Genomic DNA, 17,257 nt, shown 5'->3' with positions numbered 1-17,257 from the left:
AATGATACAAATTTTAATTTTCGAGTTAAACTACCTCCGAATGCAAACGGTTAACTTAATTAAACGATGGAAGGGATACGATCGACCAACGAGAGGATCTACATCATCATAGAGATTTCCTATAGATGTGTACCGAATTTTTATAGAGAACGTCTAGAGATTTTCGGGGAAGAAGCGCGGATCTAAGAACCGCAAGCATTTTCGGGGGCAGCTGCAGTGATGAAGAGCTTATTATGATTTCTGGGTAAATTGTGGCGTGACTTATCATCCGAATAGAAATATAAAATCCTGGGGATTGCTTACGGATAGGGGTCAAGCTGCCACTCATCGTTCCCTCTGAAAACGAACGCTGCGCGTCGCGTCGCGTCGCGTCGCCCCGCTCCGAGCAATTTCGCTGTCCGTAACGCGTGTCCTGTACTCGCTGAATTGAAACGTGCATTGGTACCAATCTGCTGTTTCGTTTCCGAGTTGTGCCACCGACGCGCGACGTCACGCTGACAAGCTTTTTATTTTGAAAATGTATGTTTTGCGTTTCATTTTGGCATCATTAAATCATGTTTTTTTACTGATATCCGTTTTTATTCTACAATTATTTTCGAGATACGCGATCTCAAAGTTCTCAGTTGTACAAATCATACTGTTAACACATTACCGACCGGTGATTATTGCATAATTTTGAAAAATCTATGGTACATGGCTAAACCCTTTTTAATGGAATCTAACAGTTTCATTTAAGATTGCAATGTGAAAGAAAATTGTAAGGACAATATTCTTGCACGATTATATACGCGAAAGAAAGCTGAAAATGACTCAATTTGTTATAAAACAAGATTTTTCATGACCCTCTAGATATTCCTTGTCAAATATAAAAAATTTGGCCAATTTTTTTATTTCATTGAATATTAATTTTTAACATATTTTGAACTTTCAGTGTCGATATTAATTTTGTAACACAAAAGAGTGCACTTCATCGTAAACAAAAAAAAAAGATAAGAAATATTAAGTGGTGTGATCAGGGCACCTCGAAGAAGAGAAGCAATTTTCTTGGTGAAAAGTCCTATCTCTAAATGTCTATCTTTAAGTATTCGTCCTAATTACAATTCTTGGTAAACTGCATTAATTTTTTCATTTTCGAGGTTGATTGACATTTAGGAAGCAATACAAATTTGTTAGAAATCAATATGAGAAAGTTGACTTTTTAGCTAAATGACACAAACTTCTTCGATCCAGACCACTGTGCGGCGTATGTAGCTCATTGCAATGTTGACCGATTTCGATGAAATTTTCAGTATGCGTATAAGTTACCGAAATCTATAAAACGCATTTTTTAAATTATCGTTACAGGCCCAGATAAAAAAGTTGACAAATCATCTTTAAATTTTGTATGATTCCTACCAATTGCAATCGTAATAAATTTTTGTTTACCTATTCTCTAGCGAACTAGTCGGACTAACATCTTTAAAAAATTCAAGTCCTTTGAGCCAATTTTTAAAAAGCTATGCGATTTTTAAGGGTGTCCACTTAATATTGCCGCTGACTGTAGTGTTGGCACCTTCTTACTCTAAATCAGAGGACCATTAAATTGTAACGGACGAATTGAACTCCTGTATGCTCATTTTAAACGGTCAGTCTCTACGTTGACACTAAAATGACCGAAAACTGGCTCCCTTTTTACTATATATTTTCTAATTTTGTTGCCATTCGCAATAACGTATGTACACGCGTTGATAGCTCGTTAACGCTAGTCATTGTCTCCGCTAATCTAGTTTCACAATTCTACAATTACGAGAAAATATGAAAAACAATGCACGCGACACGACAGTCGGTATTGTCCTACATTCTCGTCGACACGGCGAAAGCTATTAAAATGTAAAGTTTGTATATACATTTTCATTGTGGGGGTCGTGTTATAAATTCATAACATCCGCGGCGTGATTGTCGGACAACGTTAAAACTGAAGCAGCTTAGATTCATTGTTCTTGTAGAATCCTCTAGTTTCTAAAGAACTGGAAGTTTCATTCTCTCGTGGCCCTCGGATCTTTTTTCGCGTCGCAACGCAATGTAATGATAATAACAACAACGTAATCCTCGTTGCATAACAGAGATAATATTATATAACAATAGAAAACAAATATAACAAATATTAAATGATCGAAACTGTAGCGCCGAAAGCATCACTAAATTAATTCCCTATAAAATCGGGAAGTTAAATATCACTCCAGTTTGTTTGAAATTTAGGTAAAAAATTTTTAACTTTCATAAAAACCCGCAGTCTAATGATGACAGTCTCTATGATGACTAGGATTTTTTGAATGTTAAGAAGAATACGAAGACAGAACTGTTTTCTCGAAATTTCGGGAGAAATGCGAAGATGGAAGCGGAATGATCGGAATTAGCGATAAATTGATTTTCAACGATTCGTGACAGAAGGTCGGCTGGTGGTTCGAAGTGCGCGCGATTGTCGATGACAGTGACAGTGACAGTTCCATTTGTTTACAACGGTCCATGGGGGCACACGGTTTGTCGCCTCGTTTTAAAACGGGCCGTCGATTCACATATTAGATTAACGATTTAATGGATAACTCGATGAATGACTCTATGTACGGTACGTGTCGGTGCGTAAATTGAACAAATTATAGAAGAATGCCTCTGGTGTTGGTAGATGGACACCCTATGCACGTACACATTGTGGCAGCGTTGCAATAGGGCGCAACGGTTCTCAGTCGTGTTTCTTAATTGTCAGACATCTCCGGACCGAGTAATGAGATGTGAACTGCGGCTGAGTCTTCTCTGACCCGCCCACAATGGTCCAAACGGCGAATTTAGGAGTGCATAAGTCTAAACGCTACTAATAATCGATAATTCTGTGTTACATGTGTTCTATACACATTAAGTAAGTATAAAGAAGGCTAACAGAGTTCCGTAAGTTTATTGAAATATTTTTTTGCTTTGAAATAGCGCAGACGAAGCAACGTATTTCAATTTACAATGACAGGAAAGAGAAACTTGTATACAATTCTCTTTTTTACAAAAGTATAATTTCCAGAAATGAAATTTACCACAAGAACAATAATAAAAATAAAAAGAAGACAATATTTACATATAATAATAAGCATTATATAAATATTATTAAAACAATTATTACCTAAGTAAAGTTTTTATATAAATTTAATTTTAAAGTTATGTTAAAAATTAATAGAAGTTTTTATAATAAATTTTTATATTAATTTTAAACGGGAACTACAAGTGGCAGATGTGTCCTTGAGACCGATGAAAGCATAAACTATTTACATATTCCATTCCTAATATTCATGCAAAAATTAACGCGAATACGGGCGAATATCGTAAGTATAATATTTCCTACAACAAATTGAAAGAAGATTTTTAATACTTCCTTCAGAAACATAATTTAAACATTTCCGAAAAATTGCTTAATTTTATTTTTATATCTTCCTAATACTTCTGGACACGGCTATTATAATTAGAATCAATATTAACGTTCTAAACAATAAATTATAGGTAAAAAGGATGTCCTTTATTTCGATGCTATTTTTCATACTGTTACGTTCAACGTTTGCCACGCTTAACAATAATTGATTTGAGAAGTAAAAGTGTCAATTTTAACTTCTACAGACATGTGTGTTGATGTAAGAAATAGTATTAAATGTTACTCCTACTCCATGTTTGGTTTTTTGACTTTTGCACTCCTAAATCTTTGCTTTGGGCAGATAGAACTACGGTTCTCCAACGCCATCTCTACGCAAGTGGGGAAAAGAATAAATTAAACTAAACACTCCTACATAAATCCATGGTTTCAGAACTGACAATGAATCAAATCGCCTGCCTTCATATCAACGTAACCTCTATGACGAAAATCCAATTTTCTGTTTCAATAGTGCCATAAATCGTTCCATCTTAGATTTTCTAAGTAAATCTGTAAAATATCGAAAATTGATCTTCTCCGAGCACACTGAGAGTCTATACACATAATACATAATGTGTTCACGTAGGTGTTTATGTTATTATAGCTTATTACTCTTCAAACGGAAACATTCTTTTTGATCAATAAGGTAAATCCTCGTCGAGAAACTGAAAGATATCTTAACTCTGACAAGACAGCACCGGTCAATATTGACTCAGACCCGTTGAGCCTGTTAAGAAGAAAACCATCCCCCATGGGAAAACAATCTTGGAAAACAGAAAATAATAACCCGGACTACTTCATCGGTTTATTACTTGTCAAGGACAGATCCCACGTTTTCGCAGATCGTAACAATAATAACTGTACTAACAAAGGATTCATAATAGTCGAAAGAGGATTATTTTAATGATCTCTAAACATAACTGGCTGAATGTTAGACAAGACGAAGAAAGAGGAAGGCTGCTCTGCTCTCTCTTTCTCTTCAAGGGTGACAGTGTCATCAACGTTCAGTAAAGAGAAAACACGATATTTGAACAGTGCAGAGGTGGGCATTATTTGGCGAAAAAAATATTTGAAATACTATTTAATATTTTAGATTTTATTTTGCTTAAAGAAAATGGTATTTTAAATAAGATATAGAATTTCGCGAAAATAAAATATTTCTATTTTAACAATCTGAACCTCAAAATAAAATATTTCTATTTCAACAATTTAATCCACGAAATAAAATATTTCTATTTTAACATTCTGAAACACGAGATAAAATATTTTACTCTTTGCATTGTTATAATACTCTGAGAAACCGCATAAACATATTATTTATCTTCTTAATAATTTTAATCTTCAGACTTTGAATTGAATGATCTTGTAATTTTAAAATCTCCTCAATATTAAATTTATATAAATTTACTTTTAATTATTCAACCCTACTTTTGTTACAGTCTATCTTATCGTTGAGAAACGATTTACACTAATAAATGTATTGAATTCGAACCATTATTTTCAGCAATAATATTTAAAATTGAAATTGAAAATAAAGACAAAATACAAATACTTTCAATATTCTTCAAATAAAATACTATTTTCAAAAAAATTACTGCCTCAAATAAATTATTATTATTTTCACTTACAGAGCATCAAATAAAATATTTTATTTTCAAAGTTGTACACATGCTTTAAAATAAATAGGACTATTTAAAATACTATTTTCCCCAGCTCTGGAATAGTGACACTATTAAAGGAGTCAAAACGATCCACTTCTAATTTTTCGTTCAAGATCATTTGAAGGTCATCGAAGGTGTTGCAGGTGATTGAGGTCGTCTTGAGATGTTGTACAATGTAGCAGCACGATAAAAAACGAATATTAATGTAAGAGTAACGGATGTTAAAACTCTAAATATTTATTGAACACACAACTGAGAATAACAATATAAACGTAAACTCTTTAATAATTAATTGCGTAACCGTAATTAATATTCCGTTCCGTAATCGTATCGTTGAACACGTCTTTTTGAATGTTTTCTCGACGTGATGTTTTGTTTGTCTAACTATTTACATCGTTGGTTACGTAGTCAATCGATATCGCATCAATTGACTCACGCACACACACATATAATACACACATACAAATATTATTACACGCATACAGAAAACATTAAAAATCTCACTTCTACATTAATAATCGAGAGAAATAGTGACGCAAAGAACTCGAACGCAAAGACCTTGATGCAAAAAAGTTATATGTACGTCACAATATTTGCCGTTCCAAATCGAGAAACTTTGCCTTAAAAATTGTATGAAAATCGAGATCCTTGCAATCTGAATCCAGAAAAAAAATTCAATTACGATGTTGAAAGATAGAGGACCCAGTGCACGAGTGAACGAATGCGTCGCGTGGGTCACGACATGAGCATCCCTGAATCGCACAATGGGCAACTGGTCATAATTACGGGCGACAAGTGTGCGTGAATCATCGTGTGTGTCGGTCAGTCAGTGTGCGTTAAGATCGTGGCGAACACGATCACCATCTTAAGCCAAGATCAGTGTCTCGTGAAAAGTCGAAGGGTTCACGCGTGCTACGCCACGATTCCGAGACCGTGTCCTCCTCATTCTTCGTTTCGCGGTTCCGAGGGTGGTGCAGCGTGTGTATATGGTTTTTCTAACATGGTGCTCTTCGGTTACGTCCTTTGCATTCTCATCATTGGTAAGTTTAACAAATAATTCATTTTTAGACACCGACCTGCACACTTTTCAGTGGATCTGTCCCCTTATCAATTTTATTCAACCCCCACGTACAATATTCGTTATAAAAAATATTTCCAGAGCTTATCTCCTAAACAGTGTTGATTTCAACTAATTACTCAATTTTGTATTAATGGAAAGACTAGTTAAATTATTTATATAAGAAAATCCATCAAATACAGTGCCCGAAATTTCCATAAAGCCACCACGCGCGTTTTTTGGTAATATCTTATAATTACTCTGTACTTATAATAAATTTGAGTGTGATTTCATTTTAGGCGTATTAAAAACACATATATATCGATTGAAATAATATTTATTTATAAAAATAAACGTAAATATATAATTTTATATAAAATAAACTACGAGAGATTTCTATAAAGCCACATATTTTTTAAATAAGTAGGTTCAAAATTAACAATAAGTTCTTTTCTATTTCTATATTAATAATTAGTAGAACTGCCATTTCTTCGAATATCTTCGAAAATACGATGGGGCATTGACGAAATCAAACTTTGAAGTGTGCCTTCTTGAATAGATGCCCATGCTTCGTTCACCGCTTTCCATAATTCATTGATAGTACTGTATTGCTTGCAATTACCATAAACTTTCCTTGCGAGTATCCCCAAAAGATTTTCTATTGGGTTTAAATCTGGGAAATGAGCTGGCCACGTCAAAACCCTGATATTTTTTTCACCTAACCACTGTTTCGTGTAATTTGATGTATGGATGGCAGCGTTATCGTGTTGATAAATGAAGTTATCGTGTCCAATATCTTCAATAAATAGTATTAAAATTGTGTCGAATAATTCTGTATATTTTTCAGAATTCATTTTAGGAGTAATGCGACAGGTTGGTGTCTTGGCGTCAGCTCTAAATGCAGTCCAGATTTTATTAATGTACCACCACCAAAGTTGCGATTCATTCTTATGTCTTTTTCTTTCCTTAAATCGTGCCAGTAATATTTAAAACCATCCGGCCCGTCTAAATTGAATTTCTTTTCATCAGAAAAAATAACAAATTCCCATCCTTTGGACCAGGACATGCGTGTGGTTTTGCAAAACCAAGACCAGCCTGTGTATGTTCTGCTTTGAGTGCTGGTTTCTGCATTATTTTTGTCCAGGTAAATCTATTGGAACTTTTTAAAATTTGTTGTACGCGTCTTGTAGTTACTGACAAATCTAATTCAACGCGAAGTTGTGCTGCACTTCTCAATTCTTTTGATGCAGATCTCATTAACAATCTATGCCGTCTCTTGCTCAGCTTCTGATTTCCCCCTTTGGAGTGGTTTTTGCCATAATCTTTTCCCAAACTGACGTAATTATTTACAACGGTACAAGATCGATTAATTTTTTTTTGCAATTCTGCGATTAGAACATCCCATATTCCTATATGCATCAATGGATGCCTTTTCTTCACTGGTCAACAACTGTCCTCGTGGCATTTTACTAATGAGAAATTAAAATACATATAACATATTACGATTTCAATAAATTTACAGATCTATTTTTACGCAAATCTTTTCATTTCAACTACAGTTACACTTCTTTTATTGTACCTAGCTGGACTTATTCACTCAGAATCTATGCACAAACTAAGTGGTTTTATAGAAATTTCCCACTTATACTTCGTTTCGTGCAGCAAAAGATGTAAACACAGTCAAAAGGTGAACATTTCCGAGCAGATACTCGTAGATTTATGATTAGTAACAACTAAATACATATAATTGTAGATGAGAAAAAGTAGTAAACTTGACAATATTTTTTTTTAAAATACGTCAAAATATAGGTGGCTTTATGGAAATTTCGGGCACTGTATATGAATTATAGTCTTTTCGGAACTATTTACTCGCAAGTAATCTATAAATGAAGTCTGATTTTTATGAAACCTTAAGAAGTACCAATAAATATACTTATTCCCCCCCCCCCCACACACACACACACACAACCATGCACTCATATTCCAACATCATCGAAATACGGTCTATAAACATCATTTTGGGATGACACTTATGGGAGAATTTAACGACATACGATAGCATTTTTCCGGAATTTATGACGTTATAAAATCTAATGGTTCCATTTGACGCAGTTTTCCGAACCTGATAATGGAAATTAAGTTAAATAAATCATTGCAATCTTTTGACAATATGCAACAGGATTAATTTCAAATAATCACTTCTATATGTATACTAGGGTGGTCCTTATTTTTTGACCAAAGAATATTTCCCGCACAACCCGCAGAATTATGACAACTGAATTTATTTAAGGGAGTAGACTCGTTTCCAGGATTGCAAGGGTGCGGGATTCGCCATCTCATTTCTCGATAATACAAACACGGGGTTTTTCATATGCTTCAAAAATCCTATTTTTCCGTTTACAAGGCTTAATTTGTATTATTCGGCAGCGTGTAGCTATGAAAACAGCTACATGCGCAGTTGTATGCTTCCGAATAATGCAAATTACGCCCCTTAATATCTCTGTTAGTTATGTATTGTATATGAAAAAACTTCAAACAAAAGTTGTAGTATGTAAGGAGGATGAATATAGTAACAGAGAAAAAAAAATTTTTCAAGGTAATTTTTTGAAGTTTTCAAGGTCACGGATGTTTTTTCTATTAACAACTGATTATGATACTCCAACGTATATTTATGTCAAGATTTAACAAAAAAAAATTTTCAAATTCGTTGCGCGCCAGTTTCCCATGATCCAATCGGCCCCAAATTTTTTCAAGATCATTTTCTCAATAGTTGTCACAATTCTAATTCTGCTGGTTGTGCGGGAAAAAATTTTGCAAAATAATTTTCATCAAGTATAGCTAAGGTCCACCTTAAATTTAAATGTATACATTCCTAAAACTACCTTTCCACGAATCATTCCGACATTCGATACGGTAGTTACAAACATTAATTACCGTATCATGTACAAACATATTTGATAGTCCACTTCGTTGGGAAGCGGACCGAATACTCTTGAAAATAAACTCTTTAAATGAAGATATATTCGAACATCCCCGTTGCGACATGATAATATACATATACACGACCCACGATGTACCTTCGCTTGCATGGGCTGTATTACTTTGAAACTTTATTACAAGCAAAGAGTTTGTCTTCATTACACTTTTCCGACAAGCCCGACACGGTGTCCAATATATTTTTATCACTAAATCTACCCTTGTTGATCAAATTACATGCTCCAGATATTTTAGTTCACAATTATTACAATTCTAAAGATGTTAAATTTGTTTATTTAAGACATTAAATGTTGAATTCATTTATCCAAAGATTTATTATCCAAAGCGAGGAGCAGGAAAGTTATTCATTTATTAATGTAAATATGTATTGGATATATGCAAATAACCGTACAGAAATTGTGTTTATATGAAATACACATAGACAAATCCCTCGGATTTGGTTGTCAGAAGGGTCACACGACCAAACTAATCGGTTCTAGCAGGATTATTGAGGTCGCGGTTCTCCAATTACGTTGAACGTCTCTCGGTGGCAGCTCTAATAACGATTTAACGACTATCTGAAATCCCTCCTCGTAGATCTTCTTGCTGAAGAAAATGAGACCAGACCGTGATTTCTTTGAAACTTTTAAGGCGGATTGGAAATAACATGTCCGAGGAATCGAAACACCATCGAGAAAACTCGAATCGTTCGGAGACCCTTTTTCCGCTGTGACAAGCGTCGCGCGTCGCTTGGTACAATGCCAGTGACAGTCCACCCCCGCCAGATAAAATCTTTGACGCGTGTACGCGGTGTAACTTCTTTCCCTGCGTCCATGGAATTTCGCCGACGGTGCGGATTAATCCGCGCAAAAAAAAGGAAAATTTCCAACAACCAGCGATTCGTGCCAATGGAAATATAAATCGATCAGATTCCGTTCGAAAATTCACGAGATAAAATGTACAATGCATCGATCATTCTGGCATTTGAACGAGATATTCTTACAGAGTTATCAAACCGAAATTTCACAAATGCGGAATTTATTCTTTCATGACAGAAACGAGTGGGCGAGATGCGAAACTGTTGAAACATTAAATGAATTTAAGGATACCGTAGGATTTTACGAACAAAAAGGGAACAACACTTCTGAGGTTTAAACAAATGGTTCGGTCAGACATTGTGTTTATTGTGATAACATTTCCAGCATTTGTGTCTTCATGAGAAAGAGACGGTTAAATTTTGGGGAAATGTTACTCTCGCTTCGCTTGCAAAGAATGGCCGCCAACAAAAAAGTTTAGATAGCACAGGGAGGTGATAAGAATGGCTGACGTTCCGGCTCTTCCGAGTCCTGCAATTCTATTCATTTTACAAGTCTTGCAAAATTAAAATGACGCTTTTAGAACTCTTGTGGACGTAAAATTGTTACTATACATTTTGACTGGCTGTACAAAAATGAGTTAACGATACTGGAACTAAAAAAATTCGAATGAAGTACGACTTACTCAAATACTTCTCTCCTTCAATGATATTAATAAACTGATACCAGCGCATGGACTTTATTAATTGTTTTTAATCGATCTACTGTTTTAAGGGTGTTCTGGAGGTACAATGGTAGATACAAAAGTACAAGAAATTCGAAATCCATCAATATATTGGCAATGAAAGCCATTCATGAGTATATTTTGCATTAAAAAACTAGATTAATTTAAAAAGCTTTCGTTTTATTAGTGAATTTCATGTTATACTTATTTTTCAATAAAATTTACTTCATATAATAAAAAATTGTAAGTGACTTTTGCGAATAATTGTATGTACCCACTGATTGTAGCTATATTCAGTGGTCTACACAGTTGTCGCGTTTCCATGCTAGTGAGAAGGACAATTTTTAATAACTAATTAACCAGAGTTAATTTGTGAACATTAGCAATTGGATAACATAGAATCAACCTCCAGCTACTGTCACATGCAGTTTCTCATCAATTTTCTTTTTTCTTTGGATAAGATCTCGTTAACTATTAGGTTTAGGACATATGAAGGTCAACACTTTTATACTCAGAATTTGATACTCTACCGATCTATGGTGTAAAAAATAGGACATTCCATTTGAAAAGATTAAGTTGACCCTGGAATGACTTTGAAAACATGATGAAAATTTAAAACGGATATGACTGCTGCATCAGCCTCTCCTTGACTTTTTGAGATATTCCAGGTGGCCAGGATAAATGCCTCTCACACTGTATAATATTTAGACATATAAAATATATATCTCTAATTTTTTATTAAAACTATATCTAAATATATATATATATATATATATATATATATATAATTACGTTTGTTTCTTCGGTGAAAAATTTACGTCCTCTCGTATAAACTGCATTCTTGAATCAATTTCTTTCGAAAAAACTAAAAAACTACTGGACCAAATTGGACCAAAATCTAATCAGCTCTAAATTACAGCGGGACACATCGATTGCATCATTCATCATTCTGATCGCGTTGTTACTTTCTCAGAAAACGTTAACGTAAAATTTGATATCATACGCACACACATACAAACATTTTGCTGAAAATAGTCTAAAATGACTCCAATGACCTTAAAACGTGAAGATCTGCTAAAAAATCGATTTTCGATTTTCGGTGTCATTACAATAACTTCCCTATAAATCGGGAAGTAAACAAAATGTTCAAGTTGTGCACATGTTCGCCTCCTTTCCAGAAAAATCGATCGCCTCGCCGCGCGAGTTTCTCCAAATTGTTCTCGCGGGTCCCGTTCGCAAACACCTGAAATTACGAGGGTACCCCCCGATTTTCGCGATCCACCTCTACCAACACCGAAAATCTCGCCTCCCGTTGTCGCAGCCTCGCATACATAATGCATAGAAAATCTGCATTGGAGTTTCCGTGAGGCGGTGCGACGCGACGGCCGCGTGCAACTAGCATCGTGGACTAGAAAGCGAACATTATCTCGTAACAATAGAGTTGTAGCGGCGCGGAGAGTAGAATTCCGACCGGCCGACAGAAAGCGGGGAAAGGGAGCGAGTCGGAGCGGAAATGAGCAGACAGAAAAATGTCTCGTTGTTGGTTTCCAGCGGGCACCGTTCGATCGAATTTCTTTTTCTCCTGGAAGTGTGGAACGAACGCACCTCAGACTAACCATGTCGTCCGTAAATTATTAAAAAAACATTTCGCCATTCTCTTTTTATTTTTAACGAGCATGTACAGTCACTCGCAATAATATTCGGACGATAATGCAATCTTTATGCAAAATAAAATGTACCTTCATCATGTACAAGAAAAAGGAGTTATACAGGGTGAGTCCGAAGAAACAGAACACTTAAATATCTCCGTTACTTTTCGTTGTAGAAAAAAACTTCTTAAGACAAAGTTACACTGTTTGAAGGGCCACATGTAACGGTGTAAGGGAAAATATTTTCGAGGTCATTTTTTTTATGAGATTTCAAGGTCATCGATATTTTTTTTAATGGAATCAGGTATTTTTTAATACATCAATCGATGCAACTGGACATTCGTTATAAAAAAGTACTAACCTATGTATGTCGAAAACTTAGTATAGTTCAGAAGATATTTCAATTTAAATAACTCTAAAACACCATTGCTGTCGTACTAACAATAAGACGTTAGCGTTTACTTTTGCTAGTGTAAATTGAAGAGTTGAATTTGAAATTGAAAAATTGACGTAGAAAATGAAATAGGAGTTTTGAAATTAACGAATTGAAATTGAAAAATTGAAGTTGAAATTGAAGTAGAAAGTATTGAAATTGATGTTAGCGTTCGCTTACTTGTGTAACGTCTTAGTACGACAGTAATGGTGTTTTAGAGTTATTTAAATTGACATATCTCGTGAGCTACTAACTTTTCGACATACATAGGTTAGTACTTTTTTATAACGAATGTTCAGCTGCATCGATTGATGTATTAAAAAATACCTCATTCCATTTAAAAATATATCGATGACCTTGAAATCTCATAAAAAATGACCTCGAAAAGTTTTTCCCTTACACCGTTACATGTGGCCCTTCAAACAGTGTAACTTTGTGCTAAGAAGTTTTTTGTACAACGAAAAGTAACGGAGATATTTAACTATCTTACATATTAAATATCTTAAATATCACTTAAGTGTTCTGTTTCTTCGGACTCGCCCTGTATAGAAACTTGATGAAAAACAATATGACCAGATTCGTTTATTCTTCAATTGCGCTCATCGTTTTGCATGCATAAAATCCGCAGTTGTTCCGTAGTTGAATGACTTTCATCAGCGTCTCCGATTGCAGCAGAGTGTTCCCGACTAATTGAACGAATCCGTCTTGCTGCAGGTAGCCGTGCGGCGGTAAACAACGGCTTCAAAAGTTACCCAACGACGGTGAAGACGTTCGAGAACGATACGGTCCTGCTTCCGTGTTACGTCGAGGATCTCGGTGAGTCTCCGAGCAAACTTTTCCAGCATTCTCTCTAGCTCCGCCATCGGCAGCTTCGAACCTCGACAAATTGCCGACGCGCAAACACGTCGCGTCGCCTCGGCGTAATTGATTGCGGTTCGATCCTGGGGGCTGGTAAGTTGGCCCTTGGGTTGTCCGGACACCAGAACATTCAACTGTTGAATCCGAGACATTGATATTCAGACAATTCATCAGCACCGAGAAATCCCGGACCGGAGAAAACGTGGCGCCAGGCGGGAGACCTTCCGGAACTGTTGTAAACAAATTTCACCTGTTGCGTCTCGTAAATTGCAAGAACGCTGTAGCTATCGGTTCGTTGCGATCTCTATCTTGCTTTTTCGCGAGATCCTTTCCTCCCGGAAGAAAGATTTTGCCGGGGGACGATAATATATTGGATCGTTCGAAACATCTGTCTCTTGAAAGATGCGACCCTGGCTCATGGGTTCTCATAATCCATTTAGAGGGGCCGAGAGAAATATTTGTTGCGGTCAGAGGAGTCATCCGAATCTTCATAATACCCGTGCTCGCCACAAGGCGATGCGATTTATTCTGGTCGCCCCTGGAAGTGGCTTCACCCCACTTTGTTTCTTTGCTGGGGTGTAGCCTAATCTATTGCAGGCTTCCTCGGAAGCTTCTGATCATGTCCTGCTAGTTGTGATTGTCGTTTTGATAGTTGGGATCAGATTAAATTGAAAACAGTTGGATGTTTATTGGTAGGCCATTTTTCGTCAACAGTTTTATCCCCCCCCCTTGTGTACTAATTATTATCTTTATTTGCGAACCTTCTTGTTTAGTTAGAGATCAACACTATTGATTTAACAGACCAGGCGAATAAATGTCATAACCTGGACCATCGCACAGTGCGATTATGGTCGGAGAGGACAAAAGTCTGTTCTTGACGGATTCTTATAGGAAATTTCACGCTGATCACGAATATATCATATATTAAGGATCTCTGAATAGAGTTTTAACAGTTTTTTCGCAAAATACCGTTTTTCCGAAGTTTTTTGAGTGTTTTTGCGTGAAAAAACGGTTAAACTCCATTCAGTGACCCTTAACCCTTTGCACTCGAAGCAATTTCAATTCCAATATCAAGATATTTATTTCAACCCAGATCAGTTTTGTTCTATGTAATCTCTTTTACACTGTGCACATCAAACTGAACCTGTTTTCTTATATATATATATATATATATATATATATATAGTAGTTGAGCTTTTTACAATTTATAGAATACAGACAAATTTAATAATGTTAAAACTGTTTTGAATAATGGTATGGCAATTCATAGTGGCGCCTCAGACTCGCCATTCGAGTGCAAAGGGTTAATACATGGTACAGTATTTTCTCGTTCGTTGCGAAACTGCCGGGGGTTTGAGTTCGCAACGAGCGAATACTGAACTGTTTTGTGATTTATGACTGCGTCCAGATACGCGCCGAGCGCGCCGAGCGAGACTTCAATAGGGAGCCGAACATAGAGAAGGACAGAATGAAATACGGATCGGGTGACCGAAGCGTGTCGCCGTCGCCGGCACAATTTAAAGGCCCGTGAGTTCTTACAATGTATGTAATGGCTGTGATGGAATTGTTAATTTTCCATTAGGCTTTTATGGGACTTTCACTAACTCATTTCTGGTATTTTTCTGATTAAAATGATACCAAACACGATATAATTTGGCCAATATTTAGTGGTTTAATCGACGATGAAAGTTTCGAACGCAACGAAGAAGAGCGTATAGGAAAGAAAGAGACGCGCGGACAGTCGTCGCCGCCGTACGGAGCGACTCGGCCGACTCGGCGTTGACAGGCAGTGGAGTGGGTAGGCACGTCGCAACGAGCGAATACTACATTATTCGCAACGAACGAGAAAATACTGTATATTCGTGATCAGCGTGAAATTTCCTATAAGACCTCAAAGTATCTTTCTTTCGTTTGGGATCACACTGTATATTCCAAGTGATGGAAACAGTGGCCAGTTACGAAAAATTGCTCTTCAATGCATCATCTACAAAAATGAGGAAACATGACCAAAAATTAAATTGAATTTTATTCAAAATTGAATTTCAAATAATATTTTATAAACATTATAACAATAATAATGGACAGAATATGTAGGTAACTTCACAATAATAAAGGCATGCCTATTTACATAATATAGGCCATAGACTATACCTACGAAGGAGATATTTATAAAATCACTAATTATACAGGGTTTCCCACCCGATTTCGACATCTCGATTTTCTCGCTATTGCTACTCGTAGCATAAAATGTTTCAGTAGAGGCTTGAATGGTATCGGGTGGAGCATATTTTTATGTTATTAGTTTTTTCGTGAGTGGACGCGTAAAGGTCATATAAAGGTCAACTTTGTTTTTATAATGGAATGAGGTATTTTTCAATACATCAATCGATGCAGCTGGACATTCGTTATAAAAAAGTACTAACCTATGTATGTCGAAAAGTTAGTATAGTTCAGGAAATATTTCAATTTAAATAACTCTAAAACACCATTACTGTTGTACTAAGACGTTAGCGTTTACTTATTTGCGAATTCGATAAAGTTTGCTACATTACGCTGTCGAGGTATGTCAGCCCCTAAATTGCGACTCTGTACACTAGCCAACGAATTCGATTAGGATCAATTCGGATCAGTTTGTGTCTCAAACTTATTTTTCAACGTAGAATTCTGTTCATAGCTTTCTTATGTTTGATTGTTTATTTATGAAACCTCCACTGACACACGGGCGGCTCTTTTCCGGTTAAAATAATATCCCACATGATGCAGTTCGAACTATAATTGTTTGCCTAATCCACGATATAGTGGAGGCTCGACTATCCGAATCAGATCAGACACGTCTTCAAGACGATTTTAGAACGTGTTCCAGTGGGACTTTTGCAATGTTCGAGAGCTTGAATGAAAGGTGAAGAATGGCGCTGTGTGATAGAGGTGATCACGTTTAAAAATTCAACAGAACCAGTTTACCTACTTGTGTAACGTCTTAGTACGACAGCAATGGTGTTTTAGAGTTACTTAAATTGAAATATCTCCTGAACTACTAACTTTTCGACATACATAGGTTGGTACTTTTTTATAACGAATGTCCAGCTGCATCGATTAATGTATTAAAAAATACCATATTCCATTTAAAAAAACAAAGTTGACAAAAAAACTAACAACATCAAAATATCCTCCACTCGATACTATTCAAGCCTCTGCTGAAACATTTTTTGCTACGAGTAACAATAGCGAGAAAATCAAGATGTCGAAATCGGGTGGGACACCCTGTATACACTAATTTTACAACAGAAGAAATTTGAACCAACAGCTTCAAATTTTGGGGAAAAATATTATTAATCATTCAACTGGATTCGGTATTTTATGGAGAACCAGAAAAAAAATTATTTTCTCTTTTTTAGTGCATTTTAAGATAAGCGTGGTTTTTAAAAAGTTTTATATATTTTATTTTCTACTTTTTTATTGTCATCGGAAGCAAGCGTGTATATAAAATTTCAGTAAGATTGGTCTATGGAAAGGGGCTTAAAATTTTCGATTACAAGATTTTACGCATAAGCGTGGTAAAAAAGAGCACGGAGCCGTTCAAAGCAGTTTGAAGCAGGAAATGTTTACATATTTGTGAAGTATAATAGTTGTGAAATCGAAATATATCAAAACCCCAGGATG

General features: G+C 35.8%; 1 protein-coding gene and 1 long non-coding RNA gene across 5 annotated transcripts in view; both read left to right on the top strand.

The window, feature by feature from the left end:
• Positions 1-6,125, top strand: part of LOC143209319 (uncharacterized) — a 76,012-nt gene extending 69,887 nt beyond the window's left edge. The window contains exon 3 of the long non-coding RNA XR_013009070.1: positions 5,779-6,125. This is a non-coding gene — a long non-coding RNA (uncharacterized LOC143209319). The remainder of the gene's footprint in view (positions 1-5,778) is intronic.
• LOC143209275 (limbic system-associated membrane protein) overlaps positions 5,945-17,257 on the top strand; it is a 29,612-nt gene continuing 18,299 nt past the window's right edge. For 2 of the 4 annotated variants that reach the window (XM_076424708.1, XM_076424692.1), the window contains exons 1-3: positions 5,985-6,125; positions 7,172-7,286; positions 13,454-13,555. In XM_076424708.1, coding sequence (XP_076280823.1) covers positions 7,244-7,286; positions 13,454-13,555 — 145 coding nt within the window. In that variant the 5' untranslated portion in view covers positions 5,985-6,125; positions 7,172-7,243. Of the gene's footprint in view, positions 6,126-7,171; positions 7,287-13,453; positions 13,556-17,257 lie in introns of all 4 variants that reach the window. The other 2 variants (XM_076424718.1, XM_076424699.1) reach the window with 2 other exon arrangements.

Source organism: Lasioglossum baleicum, chromosome 1 (assembly GCF_051020765.1).
Source record: "Lasioglossum baleicum chromosome 1, iyLasBale1, whole genome shotgun sequence".
Taxonomy (NCBI): domain Eukaryota; kingdom Metazoa; phylum Arthropoda; class Insecta; order Hymenoptera; family Halictidae; genus Lasioglossum; species Lasioglossum baleicum.
This window is presented reverse-complemented; position numbering and strand designations above follow the sequence as displayed.